This window comes from Zingiber officinale, chromosome 8B (genome assembly GCF_018446385.1).
Source record: "Zingiber officinale cultivar Zhangliang chromosome 8B, Zo_v1.1, whole genome shotgun sequence".
In the NCBI taxonomy this organism is placed as follows: Eukaryota; Viridiplantae; Streptophyta; class Magnoliopsida; order Zingiberales; family Zingiberaceae; genus Zingiber; species Zingiber officinale.
The window spans coordinates 23,612,011-23,636,431 of NC_056001.1; the positions used below are offsets into that span (position 1 = coordinate 23,612,011).

At 35.7% G+C, this 24,421-nt stretch overlaps 2 protein-coding genes across 6 annotated transcripts; one reads left to right on the forward strand and one right to left on the reverse strand.

Moving 5' to 3' along the window:
• Positions 1-2,193: 2,193 nt before the first annotated feature.
• LOC122016136 (heme oxygenase 1, chloroplastic-like) lies at positions 2,194-7,315 on the forward strand. Of its 3 annotated transcripts, none has more exons than XM_042573345.1 (4): positions 2,194-2,501; positions 2,644-2,867; positions 6,814-6,921; positions 7,034-7,315. In XM_042573345.1, the coding sequence occupies exons 1-4, from the start codon at positions 2,276-2,278 to the stop codon at positions 7,133-7,135; spliced, it is 660 nt and encodes a 219-aa protein (XP_042429279.1). In that variant the 5' UTR covers positions 2,194-2,275; the 3' UTR covers positions 7,136-7,315. The 3 variants fall into 3 exon arrangements, with proteins under 3 accessions (XP_042429279.1, XP_042429282.1, XP_042429283.1); XM_042573348.1 differs by having other exon boundaries at positions 6,814-6,891; XM_042573349.1 differs by having other exon boundaries at positions 6,814-6,898; positions 7,034-7,149.
• Positions 7,316-7,339: 24 nt separating this feature from the next.
• Positions 7,340-20,109, reverse strand: LOC122016137 (transcription factor HY5-like). 3 transcript variants are annotated; one of them, XM_042573351.1, is made up of 4 exons: positions 19,921-20,109; positions 19,445-19,628; positions 19,172-19,328; positions 7,340-7,628 (listed from the first exon to the last, which is right to left on the reverse strand). In XM_042573351.1, exons 1-4 carry the CDS (start codon positions 20,003-20,005, stop codon positions 7,563-7,565), a joined length of 492 nt encoding a protein of 163 aa, XP_042429285.1. In that variant the 5' UTR covers positions 20,006-20,109; the 3' UTR covers positions 7,340-7,562. The 3 variants fall into 3 exon arrangements, with proteins under 3 accessions (XP_042429285.1, XP_042429286.1, XP_042429284.1); XM_042573352.1 differs by lacking the exon at positions 7,340-7,628 and adding an exon at positions 7,635-15,008 and having other exon boundaries at positions 19,883-20,010; XM_042573350.1 differs by lacking the exon at positions 7,340-7,628 and adding an exon at positions 14,167-15,008.
• Positions 20,110-24,421: the final 4,312 nt, after the last annotated feature.

Here is a 24,421-nt window from a genome sequence, read left to right on the forward strand (position 1 = left end):
TCCTCCATAAATTTTTATAAGCCTAATATCTTTTTATCTCCGCCGACTTTTCTTCCAACGCTGTGTCATCTTCTCGGCCAATGCCTCTTTTCAATTTTCTCTCCCCCGTGTAAAAATTCACCCAAAACCCACTATTAATAAAAATCTCAAAATCCTCTATTAATAATATTATACTTTTTTTTGATAATTTTATTAATAAAAAGATCTTATAATACTAAACACATCAATATCTTTAAGTTGATTGTAATAAGTTCACCCAAACATTTTAATAATTTATTTTTAAAATAAGATTTAACAACTTATAAGCTCCTAAAATAACTTACAAGTTATACGAGTTTATAAACTATTTTTAATAAATTTAGCTTTAGTCCGTTCGAAAACTAAATATATAGATTATAAAAAAAATCTTCACTAATTGAAAAATTTATGCGTGATTTGAATGCCAATATTTTTGTTAGTGGCAGCTATTTGTGAGGTTAGATCAATCATCTATAAAACTTAGTCAGTTAGAAAACCAAATATTTGGATTATAAAAAAAAAAAACAAGCCTTTGCTAATTAAAAAATCTATGCGTGATTTGAATGCCAATAATAATAATAATAATAATAATAATAGAAATAGAGATACTTAATGACCTGTTATAATACTTTGTGGTTTCTTATGCCTCCAATTTGACTTTAAAAACTCTCTTATTTTTTCCAAATATTGTTATAAAAATAATTTGAAAAGGAGTTTTTTATTACCATTTTATAAAAATTTACCCTGTACTAATAAAAATTGGTAAAAATAAAGAGACCTCTCTTATTTTAATTATAGTAAAAAAGATATTTTCATCAGTTCGAAAAAAAAATATATTAAAACAAGATTTCATTTTATTTTTCATCCCAAATACTTCCATTATAACAATTCTGTTCAAACTTGCTATAATGTAAAATAAAATTACTCTATTTTAGTCATAATTATTACACATAAATATATTATTTTTAAATTTAGTAAAAATCACTATCAATTTTATAATAATTTTATTTAAAATTACTATAATATGTAATAGTTTTGTTTAAAACTGTGACACGTATAACAATTTTGGCAAGCTCTTGTAAGTAATTTTGATTGTATTATTTTATATTATAGTAGTTATGAACAAAATTATTATATATTGTATTAATTTTAAATAAAGTTGTGATACTTTATAACAAATGTAATCAAATCTGATTTGCTAGTAATAGAATAAGGTTGCTTCTAGATAAAAAAAAATGGAAAGAATATTGATATTTTTAAAATTGAAATACTTTTTTCATGAAAATGATGATACGGATTCCCTTTTGACATTGTAGCCATAGAAGCTTATATCACATGGCGTGGCGTATCGCCCCATTTTTCCCTTCTTCAGTTCATTTATTTTAAAGCAATATATTTAACTTTTTTTATTTTTAAGTTATATGTCAAATCAGGAAAGTATTATTTTATTTCTTTTCTTAATTAATTGAACAAGAATTTCTCCACGCGGTCAACAAATTCTCTACCAGAAAAAAGTTGAGCGAAAAAAAAACAGAGAAGATTATAAAAAAAAAAAAAAAAAAAAAAAATCCTTTTTAAAAACAAAAAAAGCGAGCGGACTCGTTTATGTCCGCAAGCCACTGTACACCCACCGAACACCCCGCCATGTGATTGCACTGGCCGTCTTTAATGAACAGGAAGTTGAAAAAACGAGTACGTCAATAACTACAACAGTGGGTCCCATGTGAATTATAAATAATAATCGAAATGCATTCTTCCTCTTCGTACCACACCGGCCATGGGGGCCATGTGGATATCCAATCACATAGAGGGTAGCCTGAAGCCAAGCGGAACATGGGTAGAACTTAAGATGCTTCTTCAGTTTTACTTATATGGAAATACTTTGAGTGTTTATGAATGTTAATTGTTGTTTTATAATTTTTATTTAAAAGTTGAAGTAAAAAAAGTTTAATAATTTTTAACTTTTATTTTTTATTTATGATTTTAAATTAAAAATTAATATTTATATACTTAATAAAGTTATCATTTTATATAATTACCATCATATTTCTATAATATTTTTTATAGATATTCAACAGCTATTATTATAATTTTTTTTTTCAGATCTACCCCCCTCTCTCTTTCAGCTTCTCCCCATAAGTATGGCTCCCTCCTCGCTCCCGATCTCTCAATCAACAGCCTTCCATCCCCGACCTCGTCCGCCTCCGCCTCCGCCTCCGCCTCCGCCTCCCTTTCCTTTAACTGAATCACCGGCAAGATGTCGGAGAGGAAGCATGATCCCCAGGGCCTCTCGTTCGTCGACGAGATGAGGGCGGCCTCGATGAAGCTGCACCCCAAAAACCTGGCCAAGGAGGGCGAGAAAGAACCCGAAGGGCCAGCCGTCTCCGAGTGGGAGCCGTCCGTTTCAGGGTTCCTCCAGTTCCTGGTCGATAGCAAGCTCGTGTACGATACCTTCGAGGCCATCATCCGAGAGGACGCCTACTGTAAGTTCTACTCAAATCAGACATTGTCGATACTGAAAGTACTGATAGTTTCTATCTATATATATATTCTGGAACCAGATTACACTGAAAGTTAATTGTTGATAACATGCATCATGCACGGACTTTAACTTTTGTTTTGTAGATGTCGAGTTGAGAAATACTGGCCTGGAAAGGTCTGAAAAGCTAGCAGAAGATCTGGAGTGGTTCAAGGATCAAAAACGTACCATTCCTGAACCCTCTGATCGTGGACATTCTCATGCTCGCTATCTGGAGCAGATTTCAGATAAGGATCCTCAAGCTTTCATTTGCCACTTCTACAATGTCTACTTCGCACATAGCGCTGGCGGTCCAATTATCGGCAGAATGGTATCATTAACTATTTTTGTCTGAATATAATTTTCTACGTATCAATCAAAATCGCTAGCTAGGCAACTACATCTTTTAGCACAGACAATGTCTTCCATAGGTAGTTTGGTGCACTAAGGACATCCGTGGGAGCTCGTTCGTGTCAGTGAGGGAATGAACTCCCTCCTCCCACTGTGGGAGGCAGCTCTTTGGTTTTAACGAAGAGCTGTTCCTTCGTGTTTTTTTAATATTATTATTTTTTTCCAATTTTTATTTTAAAAAATAAAAATAATAACCTATTAAAAAGGTTAAAAGAGTTGGTTAAGAGATTTTTTTTTTATAGTGAATATGAATGGTTAAGAGGTATATAGGATTTTTTTTTTTTTCTGACGTGCTATGAATGTGAGCTCCTCGTTGTCAGGAACTTCAACCTTCCATATGCAACTGCCCATACTCCATCAGGGAGATGGAGGGATAGGTGGACATGGCAATGCAAGCCTATCCCCATGTTACAGCTCTACGGCATGGCCACTGGACCCTACGAACCACCCTTTAGAATGGGCAATTTGATGGTTCATGAAATCGCTAGAGTGTAGTTCACAATAACTTTTTTTAAAAATATTTAAAAATTTATAAATATATAAAAGAAAGTGCATTTATTGAAGTTGTGTATTTATCGTAGCAAAAAAATAAATACAGCCATTTTAAATGTTATTCATAGTTCCCCTTCAGATTATATGAAAGAAATAAATTATAGAATCATGGTCCGTCAAATGACGGGAGGTCGAGAATTTTTTTTTCCAAAAGATATATATCAATCGAAAATTGATCTCTATTTTATTATAATAAATTTATCAATTTATAGTTAATTATTGAATTGTTAAGGGATGAGAGGAGTTTTTTTAAAAATATATCTGTCAAAAATTAATCTCTATTTTATTATAGTAAATTTATAACTTTCTAGCCAACTCATCATATTATGGAAATTAAAATTATATAGTTTGTTAGTTCTTTGTATTAAAATTTTTTAATTCTTCCTTTAAAAATTGATGTCTTTTATTAGTGTTTTTTTAACTTTCATTCACAAGCTTGAATTCTCAAAATGTCAAAAGCAAAGTATATTGAAAAAAATATTATATTAAATCCTATATTTTCTTTATTTTTTATATTAATAATTTTTTTATATAATATTAATATTATAAATAATATTTTAATATGATAAGATATATATTTGTAATTTTGTATGTTCAACCGGTGCTTAAAACACATTTTTACCTCTTAAAAATGTTAATCCAAACTATACTCTGTAAAATAGAATTAGTACAATTTATAAACATTATTAATTAGATCTTATCTGTCGAAAATTAGGATTTAGTCATGATCTCAATTTAGACATCCAAAATAGACATAGACTAGATCAGCAATTAAAGTCCTTAATTGGGACTCGTCTTCACTGGAACACTTTCCTTCGGTGCTTACTTTTACTTATCTACCAAATATCTAATCCTCTAGACCTGTTTGAACTTTCTCTGGTTCTGCTTATTAAAACTTACCTGCAACACTAAATTAGCATAGTAAATATAAAACAGTAAGGTAAAACAATGTTAATAGCTTTCAAGATTCGTTGGTCTGATCGGCCATGGTCACACATGCTTAGAGTTTACTCCTCCAAAACTTCTCATTACCTAGGGTTACCTCCCCCTAGATATGTCTAACTTTACTCACTTGGACTTCTATTGTCTGGCTTCACTCACTAGGACTTTCCCCGCCTAGCTTCACTCATTAGGGCTTAACTTCACTCACTATGACTTCTATTGTCTGGCTTCATTTACCAGGACTTTCATCGTCTAACTTCACTCACTAGGGTCTGACTTTACATACCAGAACTTTCACCTCCTAGCTTTACTCACTATGACCTAATTTCACTCACCAAGACTTTGGACTTTCTCCACCTAGCTTCAGTCACTAGCGCCTAGCTTCACTCATTAGGACTTCACTTATCAAGACTTTCATCACCTATCTCCACTCATTAGGGCATAGCTTTATTCGCTAGGACTTCTATTGTCTGACTTCACTCATCAAAACTTTCACCACTTACCGTCACTCACTAGGGTCCGACTTCACTCACTAGGACTTCTACTACCTGACTTCACTCACCAAGACTTCTACCACCTATCTTCACTCACTCAGGTCTGACTTCACTCACCAGGACTTCCACCACCTGGTTTCACTTACCAGGACTTTCACTACCTAGCTTTACTCACTAATGTCTAACTTCACTTATCAGGATTTTCACCACCTAGCTTTACTCACCAGGGCATGATTTCACTCATTCATCAAGACTTTCTCTTGTCTAACTTCCAGTTAGAATTAATTACTTAGTAGGCTTCTCACCTGCCTAACATTTAGTTAAAACTTATCCTTGTTAGTCATCTAGTTCTGACTAGACTTTTCTCTTCTAAATATCAAGCTTTGTTTGGATTAATCCTTAATTAACCTGACCACATTTGGATATATTTTCATACATCGAAATCCTTAGAGGTCAATTATACCAATAAAAATAATTCATGTATATTTATATGTTTTAAATTGTTTTGCAGGATTATTATTGTTATTCTCCTGCTAACTTTGTTTTGTATAAAAGTTAAGGTTTCTATGACTGAAGGATTCGATCGATCAAATAGGGTGGTTCAGTCGATCGAATAGGATAAGTGTTTGATTGACCTATATGTGTCTGGTCGACCAATCCAAGTAGATAAGCACAAGTCAGACTCGATCAAAGATAAGAAGAAAATAAGGATTCAGTCGACTGATCAGGATGATTAGTCGACGAACACATATGGAAAGCATAGATTGGATGTGATCGCATCAAATAGTAAACGAAGTTTTGGAGTTTAGTCGACTGCTCATGATGTTCAATCGACCGAACAAGCGGATTATGCAAGATCGATCTGATTGGATCATAGCAAGGAAGATTATGGGTTCAGTCAACTGATGAGATGTTTAGTCGATAGAAAAATCCTGAAATCAAGCGCGAAGATAGTGGAATCTGATTGGATTTAGTCGATTGAACAAATGTTTAGTTGACCGTATAAAAGCTATAAAATTAGTTTCAAGATCCGAGACTCGGACATCAATTCTCTCTATGATCTCTTCCTTGATGCTTTATTCATGCAAGTTTTACTGTTACGCCGAGAGACTCCCCAACAACTTACGACGGAACTATACTTTTACATTGTCGGTATACTTTAAATATTTACATTTATATTAAAAGGAATAATAGTTTGTTACTATTTTCTTCATATTTTGTACGAATTTTTTCTTCTTTTCTGAAAGATTTTCGAAAAGAACATTAATAAATTACCTATCTTGAACGGTCTAAGAGATCATAGGATTTGGAATAGCAGTCGCTAGATTATGAGCTAAATAATCGACTGACTTCTTCGTACTTTGTTTTTCCACTGCATTTCTGATTTCAAAAGGTTTTCAAAAGAGTGATATTCACACTCTTCCTCTATAGTATTATCCGGTCCTACAATAAGTTGGTTTAGTTCGGATCCAATCTTTAAGCTGTCTGTCTAGACTATACCCTTAATTGACCTGATCCTTAACCAGCTAGTTACGGATTGGGAACGTTGAACTGAGTCAATGGATAATCGGCCAATTAATCCAGTTCCGAGCTGATCCGGTTTTGACCAAGCCCATGGTCAGGTCTAATGGCTACTGCTGTCTGCGTCGGCCTATATACTTCTAAATGCCTTAGCTAACTCATTCAGGCTCACTATCTTTCTCAAGTTGCTGATCAGGCTACAGATACACTTGACAATCTTGTTTACATCACCAATATAGGACTCGCTGTATCCACTTGGTAATGGCTGTATATACAGCTTGGTTGTGTTTGAAGACTCTGCCTCTGAACAAACTCAGAAATTCATTGATAATTCAACTTGTTCTGTGTTCCTCCTAGGTGTCAGCAAAAATCTTAGACAACAAGGAGCTGGAGTTCTACAAGTGGGATGGCGTTCTCTCTCAACTGTTGCAAAACGTGCGCAGTAAGCTAAACAAAATTGCTTCAGTATGATACTCAACACTCTTTTTTTTCTCTTTTCACTTTTTTTTTTCATTGTGATTTATCTCATCTGAAAAGTATTGTCATCCGCTAAGTTGTTTGTCTATCGTTTCTGCAGGGCTGGTCTAGAGATGAAAAAGATCACTGCTTGGAGGAGACTGAGATATCATTCAAATACTCAAAAGAGATACTTCGCCTGATACAATCACGAGCTGGTTAAAAGCAGATATTATGTGAGATCTGTTGTTCCGTTTTAAATTAAGCGTGTAATAATTCCATTCGCTGAATAAATGCTTCTCTAAACCACTCTGCAATTTAAAGTTATTCAAGCAAAATTTGTAAATCTATATCAGGCACTAATTGCTATGCAATATGAATAAAAGAGATGTTTCAAACTAAATCCACAAGCGTGAATCAGAGAGCATGTTTCAAACTTTTTTTTTGATGCAACTATATCTCCAATAGGAAGCAATCGATCACAAAAACAGTTTTTCAGCTTACAAAAACACAAGATGCACCACTACTCGGAAGAAGGATCATCGAGAAGACATACCTAATCAGTAAACAGAAATACAAGGAATGATAATCCAATTGGGCAAGTTTCTCGATCATTAATGTCCTTTGCGAGGGAGAGGTCCTACTACATTCTACATTCCTTCGCCGGAGACGCTACTTCCAGAGCCTCTCCTACCAACTGTAGTATTTTTCAGTATCTGCAGCAGAAATACAGAAGTTTCAGAGAGGTTGTCACTATAACAGGCTTGACCAGCTGTTCAATTTATGAAGTCTACAATCAACTAAAAGCAGCTGATAGAAAAACGAAGAGCTTATGGAGTTTCTAAGTTCGAGAAAAACTATTAGACAGTAAATTGGAAAGTGTGTGTAAAGTCTAACAATGAATTGGAAAATTTGCAGCTGTCGCATTCCAATTGAAATCACCAATAAACCTCATTGTCGAGGCATCCTCAATCGAAGAGGCTTATTTTGCATAGAACAAGTGAGTTGAGGAGAGAGAGGCTGCTTGTTTGAGAAATGAGTTGAGATGAGACTCAATGTTGTTGGATTTAATCACTATTTGGTGGGCTTCCACGTTATGTGTATGTTAAGTGATTTAAATAATATGAAGGGTTTGAATTATTGGATACAGAGGTTTATATATGTAGAACCCGCTAGTCCAAACCATTATCATTAATGGTCTGATAATCGATTAGGTCATAAATATAGGGCATGATTCCTGTTGAATTAGATATTCTAACAGATCTCTTGACTCCCCCATTCGTGAAGAGACTATGACGACGTCAACCTAACTCATTCAAATGACCAGCCCTTGCTTCTCTTCTCTACAGGACTCCCAGGTTCGTGGATGCACAAAAAGATAACTTTTCTGCTGCAATCAGGTTCATCATCTTATCTTATGTGTTTATATGCTTTACTATAGATTCCACGTAATTAGATCCTTGTTGTTTTGTTTTCTTTTATGTGAGTTCATACATGTTCTAGAATTCATGCGGTTTAAGAAAACTTAATCCCAACAAGTGGTATCAGAGCCACGACTATTTTATCGTTTTCTATAACAATAAAGTTAGAATCTTCATCGATTTTATTATTTTATGCTAGATCAAGTTTTACTAGTGTAAAATGGTGTTTGTTAGTCGAAACCCCTAGTCTAGAAAACCTAGGATTTAAGTCCTTCACAACCCCAAATTGGGGAGAACGAAGCGGTCCTAAAACCACTGCAATTTTTAGGAAAATCAACATGTAAAACATGTGCCGGTGATAGCGATTTTCGTGAAGAACAACGGTAACTACCGCCTTTTCATGAAAAATATCGGATTTGATCCGCGAACAGAAGGTTTTAGGGTTTCACCGTGACGCGCCACGACCGTGGTGGCCAACACGACCAGGCCGTGTCGCGTGCTGGGCGAAAACCCACGATGTGCCACAATTGTGTCACCCAACACGGCTAGCCCATTTTGAGCCATGGGTTGCTGAACAGTGTCAAATCACACGATCGGGCCGTGTCAAGCATTGTACGCGCCGACACAAGCACGACCGAGTCGTGTTAGGCCTATACACGCCAACACGACGGTGCTTCCCAAGCTGTGTTAGGAGTTGTAAGTCGCACTGTTGCTCCACCGTCTGGGTTTCCACTCACGATCACTTGGGAATCACTAGTGGAGCAACTTACTTCTGTTCAATTAAGTTTCCTAGGGTTTTCTTGAGTCTATAAACACATGTGCTACTAAATTGAACTATTGTGTTGACCCAAAGAAAACACTTAGGTAAGTTTAGTGCATTTGTGTCGGTAGATATATATTAATACTAAAAGTAATTAACTCAAAGGAAAATTACTTTTAAGTCAAATATATGTTTAAAGGTGGAACATAACTAAGGAACAAAGTTTCTGTTTCAAATCATGTACTTAATTTGTCGATCAAAGGAAGACATATTATGTGGCTGATTAAGGTTGTTGTGAGCTATGGACTAAAATAACTCATATAAAATGTCAATTATGCACATAATTTGTCAACCCAAAAGAAGGTACATTATGTGGCCAACTAATGTTTAAGCTATAATAGTGAGTATCGCTAACAAATTGCATCTTAGTCCCAAAATTAAAATGTAATATTGTATCTGGTATCTCATGAAGAGTCCATCCATATGCATGTTTTCTTTTATTGAATAATTTCTTAAAATATCTCTCTCAATGTTCTTGGCATTAATCGTAAGTTTATGGTAATTTCCTTTTCTAATTCAGTAACGGTCAATATTAACATCCCCATACTAACTGGGCAAATTTTACGGAATGGAAAGAGTACATAATCATAATCTTGGACTGCATGAACTTAGACTACGTATTGAAAAACGATCGTCATGCACCCTTGACTAGTGCTAGCACTGTAGAACAAAGCATTGAATTTGAAAAGTGGGGAGCGATCCAACTACATGAGTCTAAGTATCATGAGGTTTTCAATTTCGGCACCAATTAATGGCTCAATAACTGAAGGGGAGATTGCTACGAGTTTCTTTAACCAATTATCAAACGAAAAGGTCGAGACTACCCGACTTCGTTAGAAGTTGGTATCCATACGATACAATGACAAAGGAAACATAAGAGTACATTATGGAGATGTCTAAGTGTTGGGGTCATGGTTGCAAACGAAGTCCCCATATTGAAAACACATGGGAAATATCATGGGCTTATAAGGAAAAATATCTCCATTAGTATGAGGCTTTTGGGGTAAAGTCCAAAAATAAAACATGAGAACTTAAGCCAAAAGCGGATAATATCATGTTGAATCGAGCGGACCAACTAGAAGGGATGAATAGCCTGCAATCAAGTTAAAAACTTCTCTTGCTACTTATTTAACTAGGACACACTTAATTCATTCAAAACAAATAATAAAAGCATAAAATAAGAGGCAGAGGGTCAATTGGTTACAATCTAGGTAGTTGCTAATCCAAAGCAAATAGAAACACTAATGAACTCCTTCGACAATGTCGGAAGCAGAGAAGCCCCTTACAATAGTTAAAAACTCAAAAATAAAGTACCTAAATAAGTACAAGGTTTTTTTTGAACTCCTAGCTCTAGGATGTTATTTATAGCGTTCTGGTCACAAGTGACAATTGGCTGATGTGGCATTGGAGGTGCCTCTATACATCCAGGGCGTCTCCAACAGGATAAACTTTACCTCCACGCAATGTTCATTTTGTGATATGGTGGCATCCAAGGCGCCTCGGTTCATCGGAGGCGCCTCGGTTAGGCTGAGTTGGCTTCCCACTCTTATCCGCATCGCAACGGCTCCAAGCTCATTAGAGGCGTCTCGATTGTTTGGAGGCGCCTCGGGTCTCTTCTGCGGCAGTTGCTTTTCTGGGCATCTGAGGCGCCTCCAGTTCAATCTAAAACGCCTTAAATACTATTCATCTAAATAGTCATTCTCAGCATCGACCATTCTTTTCCTCGCGCTCACTTGAGTGATGCTTTAGTCGTCTAGAGTTGAGCTCACCCGAACCCAACTCTGGCCTTTTCCTTGAGTATGCTTCCTCCTCAGCTTCGCATCCTTTTTGCTCCACTAATGTACTCTTCTGCAGCTCTTTGTCTCTCGAATGCATTGAGTCCGTCAACTCGCTTCCCGTATCATCCTCTTCTCGTTCGTTGCGTCATCCACTAGACTTCTTATATTCCTAAGTCCCAACACACTCAGACACAAGACATCAAATACACAAGACCTAACTTAATTCTATTGATCACATCAAAACTATCATGGGGTACTTACAAATCATTGTAGAAATATCTAAATTCCTTCAATCCAAACAATAATATCGTCATAAGTCTAAAAACACTAAAACTCGAAATGTCTGAGAGTATATTAGTACATTTTGTCTTGATGTCTCTACCAACACGGTTCACTCTTTTTAATATTTCTTATAATACTCAAAAGAAAAAAATAGACATTAAATGAGCTTATTGTTCAATGTGTAAAAGAAGATGAGAGACTGAGACGTGAGATATCTAAAAGTGCTCACCTGACATCCACTAATCATAATTCAAGCAACAAAAGAAGACGACCAATAACAAGACCAAAGATAAACAAACTCCAGATTCTGGGGTTCATGGGCACAAAGAGCAAAAGAAGCGAGATAAGGAATCTCATTGTTTCTTCTACAAGAAGAAGGGTCACATGAAGAAGGATTGCCTCAAATACACTAACTAACGTGTTAAGAAAGGTAAACTTCTTAACTTTATCAGTTCAGAAGTTAACTTAGTGATTGTGCCTATTGACACTTAGTGGATAGATACTACTCTAACTACTCACATAAGTATCACTCTTGATGTGAAAGATACTGTAGGATTAAAATCGACGCTAGAAGGGGGTGAATAGCATTACGGATTGAAAAAACATATAGCAATTAAAACAATTGAATCAATCAAAGTAAGCACAGCGGAAATAAATTAAACTTAGACTAATTCAATCAAGCAAAATAAAGATAATAAAAGCATGCAATAGATTTAGTTAACAGTTAATCATGCAAGTTGATCAATCAAACTAGATGCATAGACACACAGCAGATATAAAATGTGATTCTTATTTCTAATTTCTCCTAGGTGGAGAAACCTTAAAAAGAATATAGATTAAGGCAGCACAAACAAATACAAATGTTACTCAAAGTGTTGCCGATCAGAAATGAAGTGTGTGTCTCAGTGTGTCGCAACACAGAAGGCGAAGGAACACTTAGAGCACGAGAACAAGAGTGAATTCTATGTAGATGAGTGATCTTTAAGCTCCGTCTCGAAACTCTTTATATAGGACTCCTCAGGTCGCCTAGAGCCTTCCTCGCCTATAGAGGTGTTGACGTGGCTGCAACTTATATTTGTTAGATAACGTTAACGAAACTCTCCGATCGCTTGTACACCCTCTAGTCGCTTTGGCAGGAATTAAACTTCATCTTGTCTGCCTTGATCGGATTGTTGATAACGCTCTCCCGATCGCCTAAAAGCTACTCTAATCGCTCGTACGCTCCGGTCACCCCGACCGAACTACGGTCGCTTAGACCCTTCGAAATCAGTTCGTCAAGAGTTAGCACCAGCTATTCACCCCCGAATTTCATCTAGTTGCCTGGAATCGTCGAACATGCTTCCTTGTAATTGTTACACGTAATGAGTATGATATAAAATGTGAAGTTACTCGCACTTACTTGACTAGATTTGACCTGTCTAGTGTGGTTTTACCAAACACTCAACTTCATTCCACACACTTGGACTTGCCAAGTAATCAACTCCCAACTGATTCCACACATTTGGATTTTTTACCAGACAATTAACTCCCAGCTGATTCCATCCACTTAGACTTGATTCACGTAGCACCTAACTAGGAATCACTTGGACTTGAGTCACTTGACCTCCAGCTAAAAATTTGTGCCTTAATCACTTAGACTTGATTCAGCTAACCTCCAATTAGGAATTTGTCTACTTAGTTCCAACCAAGACTTTAGTTACCTAACTTCATTCACTAGGACTTTGTCACAACCTAGCTTCGCTCACTAGGACTTTTCCCATTGCCAAGTTCACTTTCTAGGACTTTGTCATTTGTCAAGTATCCTACACCTGCAAACTTGACACAACAGGTTAGATCACAGCTAACCTAACTTTAACCTTAGTCATAAATTAAAACTCTAGATTAAATGTTGTGCACCTAACACCAACATATACATTTATTCGGGATATGAAAGAAAAGCTAAAGTAGAGTCAATAGGTATTTTTAGGATTGTAGACAAAACTTAATTTATGTTTCTTGTTTGAACAAGTCTGGTTATTCTTGTTCATTTGAAAATGAATTTTTTAATATTTTCTAAATTCAGTGTTGGTTGACAATGATTCCTTGATTAATAAACTATATAAATTAAGCACCTTAACTCAAACTAAAGACAATGAAATTATGCATAGCATAGGTATAAAATGCAATTTGACCAACGAGAATTCTTCCATGTTGTGGCATAGATGTTTAGAATATATATCTAAATAACGCCTAGAAAGGTTAATGACACATGGAATTCTTGAATCCCTTAACATGTCAAACATTGACACCTGCATAGAGTGTGTTAAAGGAAAACGACTACAAGAGGAATAAGAGTGTAAACCGATGTAATTACATTTTGGAACTAATACATACGAGCATTTGTGGATCGTTTCCTAAGACATCTTGGAACAGACACAGTTATTTCATTAGTTTCAAGGATGACTACTCACGATACGACTATTTATACCTTGTTCATGAGAAATCACAATCCTTGGACATGTTTAAGATTTTCAAAGCCGAAGATGAAAAATGAAGGTAGTTAGATCTGATCGTGATGGAGAATACTATGGTCGCTATGACAGATCAAGTGAACAACGTTCAAGACCATTTGCGAACAACCTAAAAGAGTATGAGATCGTCTCTCAATATACCATGCCTAATACTCCTAGTAATTGAGTGTCAAAACAGTACCCTAAAAGACATTGTGAGAAGTATGATGACTTTCATTTCTTATCGGAGTCTTTGTGGGGTGAGATACTCAAAACTGCAGTTTACCTACTTAATAGAGTACCCAACAGTGACTGAAACCTCACATGAGATGTGAACGGGTAGGAAGCCCAACATTAAACATTTACACGTCTGGGGTTGTCTAGCTGAGGTTAAGCTTTATAAGCCTAATGAAAAGAAACTGTATACAAGAACAATGAGGTGTCATTTTGTGAGATATCCTGATAAGTCTAGGGGATATAAATTTTATGACCCCTCAAATAGGTCCTTTTTCGAGACAAGAAATGTCAAATTTATTGAGAAGTGGGATTACTAAGATTAAGGACATATCTTTTGAAGAAATAATTGGTGATCCTCCTATGGTTATTACAAGTGTTGGTATGACATTCATATCTCATATTATAGATATTTCACATCCTGTGAGAGTAGTTGTAGGATTGTAAAGACGCTGGGGGAGGGAGATAGCGTTCTTCGCTTTTTCAGAAATCAAGAATAAAAGCAAACGCAGCGGAAAAGAGAGGAAAAAGGACAAGCGCTAACATAAGTAATTTTTTACTTGATTCGGAGCCTTCGACAACTCCTACTCCAAGACCCGCTCTCGTTGAATGTTTTCGTTGGACAATCACTATAATATCGAAAGGATTATAAAAATTTAAGTACAATGTCGATAAACAAAAATGTTACCGACAACAAGTAGAGTAAAAGCTTGAGTATCAGTTGTCGAAATAGCTTTTCGGTGTCATAGGAGCCTTCTCGGAGCAACGCACAAAAACGAAAGTCATTTGAATTGAGATGTTAAAGCTATTGGTCGAACCCTCGTTTTATAGTCCCATCCGAGTGCCTGGATCCACACCCGGGCGTCTGGAGTGTGCTGACATGGTTGTACCTCGTCGAAAGTCTATCTTGCAAACTTTATCCACCTCAGGGTGCCCGGACCCGTTCGGGCGCCTAGACCGTGATGTGTGTCCGCTAAACAGCGATCACCACCTCAGTTAGTCGCCTCCTGCCGCACCCAGGTTGTCTGGGCGCTTGGAGCCTCTTTTTCATCCATTTTACAACTTTGATTCCCTGCAACACACATTAGTCCAAGCAACAAAAATTACATTGTAAAACAGAGTTAGCATATTAAAAATATGATCAATTTATGACTTAGAACCTATCTTCCCATGACTAAGATCTAGTCATAGTCTCAGCTAGAAAGCAGTGAAAAGACTGATGTGGTATTTGAAAAAAAAACCAAAAGGATACATGCTCATGTATCAGAGGTCTGATCACCTAGAAGTGATTAGATATTTAGACTCTGACTTTATTGGATGCTTGGACAATAGTGTTAGTGCAGTAAGCACCAATGATCGAACTTAGGTTTTGATGAATGATAAATGCATTAAAGTTAGATGTTGTATTATCTAACCTTATTACCAAGTGTGCAGGACTTGACGGGTCTGGAGGACCTGACACCAGACTGAAATCCAGCTAGGTCTGTTGTACTTAATAGTTGGTAGGAAGTACAGATAGGTCGAGGAGTAACCCGATATCTAGCGGGAAGTCCGGCTGGGTCCGTGGGACCTGACAGCTAGCGTGAAGTCTAGTTAGGTTTACGGATCTAACAACTGACAGGAAGATCTAGTGGGTCAAAGGAGGGTCAAGCGATTTTGCATGGTAAGGTAAGTCACTGGAGGAGAGTGATCCAATGAGGACGAGTCCTAATTAGGGACTTTAGACGCTGGTCCGGCGTAAGTCCATTTTGAAAGTCTAAGCTAAGACCATGATTAAATCCTGATCTCGAGAAGATAGAATCTAATTAATAATCATTTTATTTTTATTGTGCTAACTCTGTTTTGTTTGTTATTTTTTATTATTTGGAATAATATGCATTGCAAGAGTTTGTGCGCAAAAAGCAGCTTCGGATGAACAATGTTCGAGACGCCTCAGAAGGGCGCCTCTGAGCCACCTTAAAGTGGCGCGGAGGTGCTCTGGATCTAGTAGAGGTGCCTTCGCGTGGATGAAAGACAAAATTCTCACGGTGGGGAGACACCCTGGAGTATGTTGGAGGTGCCTCAGAGTGCTTCGGAGGTGCCTCGAAGCCCTTGAAAGGCGCCCTCGAGAAGATAGAAGCCGCAATTTGCGCAACTTATCACAACCGGAGTTTTGGCGATCAATTTTGTGATTGGAGGCGCCTTCAAGGAGGTTGGAGGCACCCTTAACGCATTTTAAAAGCAGCATTCGGCCAGCAGAACAAACACAACTTCTATACAAGCTTCTATGATCAGTCTGCTACTTTGTCTTCACGCTGCGATCATACTACTGATCTACTATGCCCTACTGCTGTCGAAAGACTGACACCAACTCCCTAGTATGTCTGGATCTTCATCCTTCGAGTTGGTAACGAATTTCATTATTGTGGATACTTATTATATCTGCAAAAGGGAAGTGCACTTTTCTATTTTTATTTCTGTACTCAATTCCCTCTCTCGGCGGTTCCGGAAGAGTTTTTTTAGTGGATTGTCTATCTATACGGTTCGGGGGATCGTGTGTCTTGAAGTAGGAGTCAATAAAGGCTCCGAACTAAGTAAACCGCTCGTGTTCATTTTTTTGTATTCGTTCTTACTTCTAATTTCGTTGTGCACTTGTTTTATAAAACCAAAAAAGATTGTTTTTTAAAACCACGTGATTCACACCCCTCCTCTCCCTCTCACGTGCGCATCGATCCTACAAATAGGAGGTCCACTTCAAGATTCATCTTCATGCTTGCGGAAGGGGCTATATCGAGGAAAAGTGTTAAACATGCGCTTATAGCCACTTCCACTATGGAGGCAAAGTTGGTAGCTTGTTATGAAACATCTAATTACGGGATTTGGCTACAAAACTTTATCACAGCGTTGGGGATCGTTAATGGCATCGATATGCCTTTGAGGGTTAACTATGATAATAAAGTCATTTAACTTTATGCCAAGAACAACCGCAGTTCGTTAAAATTAAAGCACATCTACATCACGGTTCTGGTGGTTAAAGAAAGAGTTTAGAGTCGTCAAGTGATGATAGAGTATATTACCACAAATTCTATGTTGGCAGATTCACTACCAAGGGTTAGTGCCTAAAGTGTTTCATGAGCATGTTGTGGATATGGGGTCCTTCTTATGGAAGAAGTATCCATCAAACGAGATTCTATATTTATTATAATGCTCTACATTTGTTAATAAACACATGTGTTTTGTTTTATTTTGGAGTACGTACTTAAGTTCAAAACTTGACAATTTGAAATAAAGTTCTTATGATTTACTAATGTTGCCCAGCATATAGTGCTTGTAAATATGATATATATTCCTTCTGGAATCATAAAGTTTAGATTATGATTTGCTACTGCAGTTGCAGTTTAGCATAAAGTGTTTGCAAATATGATCAGGACCATTTGGGTTATTAATTAGACCAATTGGAAATTGACGTGTATAAATCATATTGCATGTAATTTCTATACTATACATCCACATCTTGATCTATGTCATTAATGAGATTGATATTGTGATTACTTAGGGTTTGTTACATTCATATTCTGATAACTATGACTTTTGAGGTACTATACCAATGGAGTTAAGAGACCATATTGTTTTACAAGGGTTTTCTATACCCATAAAGTTTGGCATTGTTCTTGACGTCAACTAAGGTTTACTCGTGTGTTGTATACAAATTAGCCCAAGTGGGAGATTGTTAGATTTAATTTCTATTTGGTGGGCTTACACGTTATTTGTAAGCATGCAGATTTGTGTCATTAAGGAAACCAAATTCGTTAAGTGATCTACATAATATGGAGGGTTTGAGTTATTGGATGTGGAGGTTTATATGCATAGAACGAACTCGCTAACCCGAACCATTATCATTAATGGACTGATAATGGATTAGGTCATATATATATATATATATATATATAGGGAATGGTTCCCGTTGGATTAGATATTTTGTGAAGAGACTACGTCGCCATCAACCTAACTCCTTTGGAAGACTAGCCCCTTGCTTCTCTTCTCCGCAAGTCTCCCAGGTTCGTGGACGACACAAAATGACGTTTTTTTCCCACTGCAATCAAGTCCATTGTCTTATCTTATGTGTTTATATGTTTTGTTGTAGATTCGACATAACTAAATCCTTGTTGTTTTGTTTTCTTTTATGTGAGTTCATACATGTTCTAGAATTCATGCGGTTTAGGAAAACTTAATCCCAACAAATACATCCTCACTTGTTTATGCTTTCCTTACTTCAGAACAAGAGGCTTCAAAGTGAATTGAGGGGGTCAAAATGAAAATTTCAACCTTAGCTACAAATGCTTCAACGCTCAATGGCTTATGTTGCTAAAAGTAGTTGAACACCACATAGAAATCGGTCAATCTCCTTGTCGTAAACCAAAAAAAGTGAGATTAACAAGCCACACTATGCACACTAGTAGATAAACAAAAGCTAGCATAGGTTTTGTATTGTTGAGGCAAAGAAGGCAAGAAATAACTAGGGAAGAACAGAAACAACGAGAAGACCTAAAGGGAAATCTATTAGAGAAAAACTTTTGACAATGATAGTAGGTTGTGTCTCCTAAAATTAACAACTTATATGAAACCTTTGGCGGAGTCGCATAGACTTGAGAAGAGGTTTTTCATTTTAATCTCTGATCATATTGAAGCAAAGGTGGACCAAGAAAAAAAAAACCTCGCCCATAGACAAAAAGTATAAAGTTCTAACAATGTAGTAGCATTATTAGAACCCAGATTTTAAGTAAAACACTCTACTTCAAAACAATTAGAACCCTAGAAATCCACTAGAAGTTTCAAACATTTCAAAATTCAGAGCAAAAAATACCATCATCCCACACTCACACTCCATAGCCAACCCATGTCGAACTACAAGGCCAACACAGTTTGAGTTGAGAAATACTAAGGGGTATGAGAAAAGGAACGTGCAACAACCTCCAATTGTTCCAAGATTATGTCGCAACACCCACATATGAAACCATTAAATCAACTCAAATTTCAGCATGTATTTGACCTAGAGCTGGATCCATCCTAGAACTGTAGAATGAGGAATAATTGAAATGCTAATTCTTGGGGAGCACGATTCTGCTTCTTCAAAGAATTAAGTGTCATCTTCAGCAATTGCTTAAGCAAAGACTCGGAATATTCAATTACTCTTCCTTGACAAAGAAAAACAAGATATACTTATCTTCCAAGTAAACAAGAGAAAGAAAGTCATACTTGTCTTAGCATGTTGTTTTCATTTTGCAATGTAGACATCCTCTCTTCTAGTTCAGAATTCCTGGCCTCTAAATCCTTCACCTTGACCTCCAAATCATTCAGGTAGGCCTTCTTCCTCTCCCTTGCTTGCTGAGCTGAGACTCTGTTCCTTAGCAACCTTTGATTTTTTTTTTTCAAAAAAAAATGACCAAAATCAGACAATAAGTTCATTACTGAACAAATCATTGGCGAAGTATCCAAACAGAGAGACAGGAGAGTCAAATCCCTCCTAACCTCTTCAGCCGCTTGTGCTCCTTGTCGGCAGGGCTCCTCCCTCTCCGCTTCCGGCCAGACTGAGCGGTGGACTGGGCTCGCTCCGGACCAGCCGCCAAAGCAGCCTCTCTACCGGTGGTCGACGGGCCGGCCAAATCGAATCCGAAATCCGGCACTCTCCTGATCTCCTCGTCGCTCTCCATTCCTATATCAGATCCAAAACTTCGATTTCACCAACAAGACCCACAAAATACAGACAAAAAACCTAAATCATCAATAAACTATAATACAGAGAAAAGAAGGAATTCCATTCCCCATACAAAAAAAAATGTAGTCTTCACGAACTAGAGAAGAAAACAACAACACATTCATCGAATTGAACGTGAAAAAAGCGAATTTTGACCAACGAAAATATAATTTTTTTATGGCAAAATTACTGAACATTTCAAGTGCAATCACCAGAATCAAACAAGAGCCAGAACTAATCAAAGACTTGCCCTCTTTGCCTTCCATCTGGAGGGCGGAGCTGGAAGACCTCTCGCTGCTCGAAGGAAGAGAGCTGTTTCCCTGCTCTTGCAGCATTCTTCTCTGTCTTCACCACCTTCAACAGAAGAAGAAGAAGAAGAAGAAGAAGAAGAAGGACGGCAACTTTGCTTTGACTCCACTGTCGCCCTTCCCCACCATATCTTCTTGGAAAAAGCCGGGAAGGAAGGCTAATCAGGTTGGCTACCTGCTGTCCGATCATGCTTCATCGTACGGATGAAAGAGCATGATCGTGGACGAAGGATAGGCCATAAATCGAGTGGGGAATCCAAAGGTGATGAGAAGGCAAGCGTGGATATTTCTTCACCGACCGATTGCTATCGAATCTTGTGGTTGGCATGCCCGCTAGATCCAGCCTTTTCCCTTTTTTTCAAAAAAATAATACATTCGAAATATCTACGCCAACATATAATATCTTGATCAGGAAAAACAATGCCCACTTTTTTTCGGCCTCCGTGGGGACCACGGCCACCCATTCGTGTCCGATATCTCCTCCCATACTATTCATGCCTGAGATCAAGACACAGCAATTAACAATTCAATTATTACAATATATAAATAAATTAAATTATAATTTACCATTTTTTCATCTACTTGAGAGAATAAAAATTTAAAAAGTAGCTCATATTCCAAAAATATATGTTCCGAACAAATTTGATTAAAGCAATTTTGGTGAACTATTCTTATGCTATTTTTATTAAAATTATTCCAATGATATCTGATTAATTTTGATCAAGTTAAATTAGTTTTGATCAAATGTAAGTAGTTTTAACCAATATTTGAACCCATTTTCATTATAATTATTTAGAGCAGTTTTAATTAAAATTACTACCGAGAGTAAAGGTAGTTTTAAAATTTTAGATACTCTTTTAATATTTTTTTAATTTGATATTACTCAAAATAAAAGGTGCTTTTTAGATTTTGCAGTTTTATTTTCTTTCCACATAAAAAAAGAGAGCAGCAATAAGCCAATATACAAGATACGGCTACAGACATCCATTATGTTATGATTAGGATGTCCGCTGATTCTAGACAATGATTGATGTTGAGGTTTTAATTTTGTTTTTCACTTTTAAGAATTTTATATTTAATACAATATAAATATAAATGTATAGAATTAAAATTAAAATTAATTGTTTTTATATAAATCTTATCCTCACAATTAAGTTATACTTTTACGTGATTAAAATAATAAATTTTAAATTCTCAAAATTAAACATGTAAAAAATAAAAAATAATAAATAATAAAAATAGATGCTCGATTAGTTTTGGTCGTATTTTGATTAAATGGAAGCTGACCAAGTGTTAGCCATATTTATAATTTTTTTTATAATTCATATATCTATTTCTTAAGATCTTATTAATCCTAGAGATAACTAATTTGGTCGCATAAAACTTTTCCATATATTACTAGGATAGATCTGCAAATGAATTCTGACAGAAAACATCATAAATTTTTAAAATTTTCTAGATTTAATGGGCTATGAATGACATTTGAACCTCGTTAAGCAAAGAACATGTGAGATGGAGGAACACCATCTTGTCTAAAAAAATGAAAATATTAGGGTATGTTTGGTTCAAGTTATCATGTATAACCTTGGTTATGTGATTACCAGGTAATCACATAACCAAAGTTATGAGGAATAAAACATAACCAAATGTTGTTTGGTTCAACCTAGGTAATGCAAAAAAAATTTGTTTGTTTGAAGGTTTTAATGAATACCTTAGTTTAATATTTTACCGTATTACCCTCAGTTACAAAATCAACTATACATAATATTATTATTATTATTTATTTTTTATGATTTTTTTACTTTTCTTTTTCTTGTATATTTTTTTTTTACTTTTTATGTATTTTTTTAATGTTTTTATATTATTCATATTTATATTTTTTTTATTTTTTACATTTTTAAAATTTTAATTTTTATTTATTTATTTTATTTTAAAATTTTTTACATTTTTTTAAAAAAATTTAAATTTTTTTAAAAAATTTTAAATTTTTTTAAAATTTAATTTTTTTATTTTATATTTTTTTAAAAAAATATTTTTTAAAAATTTTAAAATTTTTTAAACTTTTTTTATTTTTTTAATATTTTTTTACATTTTTTCTCTTTTTTTCCATGTTTTTTCTTATCGGAGGGTATTTTTGGTATAAAAAATTCGTTAACCCCGGAATCAAGAAAAATCTTAGTTTTCTGAGGTTTTCCGATTCCGAGCTGCATGACCCTTTTGCGGACGTGTCGAGCATGGAACATTACTCGGGAATCATCGAATACCTAAACCAAACAAGGTTTTTGTTGATAACCTTAGATGGATAACCAAGATTATCAAGAATAACCCCGAACCAAACGCACCCTTAGAGTTAAGCTCGAATATAGTTGCTCTGGTTAGATTCAATCGCATAATGGACTAAATGCAGAATCGGATTTTTTTTTTTTTTATAAAGATCTCCATTGGTACAATGCAGGTACGTATCATTATTTTCTTATTATCTTACATCAATTGTAGTAAAAGATGGTCCCTCAATCTTTCAATCATGTGTGAGAAGGTAAATTGAAAAATTGTAGTTGGCTACTACAAAGGAGGATTATTCATTCGGCTTTACCAAGAATCGATCTCTGCTTATTATAGCAAATTTTGTCCCGTAGTAATCAACTCAATCATACCTAGGCAACTTATTAACTTATGTCAAGATACATTATATTGGTTGTATATGTTTTTAATTATGTGTTATAGATTCCACCAAGTAGATTTACGCAAGAGACCGTTAGTTACTTGATTCGGATTCTATGTCGACTCCTACTCCTAGTCCCGCGATCCTTAATGGCACTATTGGATAATAAACTAAAATTCTTCTTTCCAAAATCTTCGGAAAAGAGGTAATTCGTACAATGAAGTTTACAAGGAGTTATACAAACTAAAAGTAAATGTATCGATAATTAAGATATAAGATAAAGATCGTCAGATCTCTTTAGCATCATAGCTTGCACATAAAGTTGAAGTGTAGGGTGGTAGCAGTACGAATAGAGAGAAAGAATATCAGAAGGTTGCACAGAAGTTGTCTTTGGCTCGGAGCTCGAGATGTACTTTTATAAGCAACATTCGGTTGACCGAAAAGCCTTCGATTGACGAATCCTTTCAGTTGATCGATCTCCCTATTGATCTACTAATCAACCAGCCTTCCTTCTTCTCCGAGATCCGATCTTCATATTATTAATGTCATTTAATGTTTGGTTGACTGATCACCTTGATCGGTCAACCAATCCTGTGTTTTCCAACTTTGCCAAGATCAATCAAATCTGCCACTGTGTTTACCAATTTAGATTCAGTCAATCGATCCGTGAGTTCAATCGACTGATCTGCCTGACTTCCAAGTTTACTCTACGTGATCTGAACCTTGCCACAACACCTATGTTCAATCGACTGAAACTCCTGTTCGATCGAATTATGCAAAATAGAGTTAGTTCCATAGTATAAAAAGTATCCCTGCAACAAAAAATTAACACAATAGTAAAATTTTGCATGAGTAAGAATAGACAGTAAGATTTGTCTTAATCTCAACTTGGAAATCTCATGGTTTCTTCAGTTGGATCAGTGACCTAGGATTTATCCCTTCCTGGGATACGACATCCCCATCGCTCCACTCCAGTTGCTTACCTCAACTTACCTGCTAAATATTGGATCGGCTCGCCAAGGCTTCCTCTCGATATCGAGTCCTCCTGGCCATCGAGTCTCGCTGTCAGGTGTCAGGTCCTCTTGACCTACTTGGACTTTCTGCCTAGTTTCCATGATCTACTAAGACTTTCTTGCCTAGCCATGACTAGGGCTTTTTCTGATTAAATAAACAACTTGTACATAGTCAATTTATCATATCACAATAAGATTTAAATTGTTTGATAACATCAAAACTCATGTTTGATTCTGGTACACCCTACACCAATAATCTTTCCATTTTTATGTTTGACAACTAAGATTCACTGTTAAGTTTAAAATATGTAAAATTAAGTAAACAAACATTTTTCCTTAACTCTTCCTCTGAGTTCAATAACTCTTCTGAATCTATACAATAATATCTCTCCTCTTAAGACACACATTAAAATTTGAGGTATTAGCAAACACCAAGTCTGAAATATTTCAAGAAAAACTAAGGTTTGGAGTTAATTACTTTGACATTTTTTTAAAAACTAAGTTCTAGCATAAGTTAAAAACCATGATTTTGAAATTTTTCAAGAAAAATATTGTCCCCAAAAGTTTAGTTTAAAAAATAATTCTCACAAAATTTCTAAGGAATAAGCTTTGAAATATTTGAAAAGGGATTAGGATAAATTTTGAAAATTATTTTAAAAATTACCTTAAATTTTGAAAATTAGAATTTTAAAGATTGTTCTAAGGAAAAATACATTACAAGTATAACCTTCAAAAAAAATTTAAAGAGAAATTTTGAAATATATTTTG

What these genes read in the sequence shown, in the direction of transcription:
- LOC122016136 (XM_042573345.1), top strand. Translation starts at nt 2,276, where the DNA reads ATGTCGGAGAGGAAGCATGATCCCCAGGGCCTCTCGTTCGTCGACGAG. An exon ending in CATCCGAGAGGACGCCTACT is followed by an intron (nt 2,502 to 2,643) that starts GTAAGTTCTACT and finishes TTTGTTTTGTAG; the next exon opens with ATGTCGAGTTGAGAAATACT. An exon ending in GTCCAATTATCGGCAGAATG is followed by an intron (nt 2,868 to 6,813) that starts GTATCATTAACT and finishes TGTTCCTCCTAG; the next exon opens with GTGTCAGCAAAAATCTTAGA.
- LOC122016137 (XM_042573350.1), bottom strand. Translation starts at nt 20,005, where the DNA reads ATGCTGCAAGAGCAGGGAAACAGCTCTCTTCCTTCGAGCAGCGAGAGG. An exon ending in CCAGATGGAAGGCAAAGAGG is followed by an intron (nt 19,629 to 19,920) that starts GCAAGTCTTTGA and finishes GATCTGATATAG; the next exon opens with GAATGGAGAGCGACGAGGAG. An exon ending in GAGCACAAGCGGCTGAAGAG is followed by an intron (nt 19,329 to 19,444) that starts GTTAGGAGGGAT and finishes AAAAAATCAAAG; the next exon opens with GTTGCTAAGGAACAGAGTCT.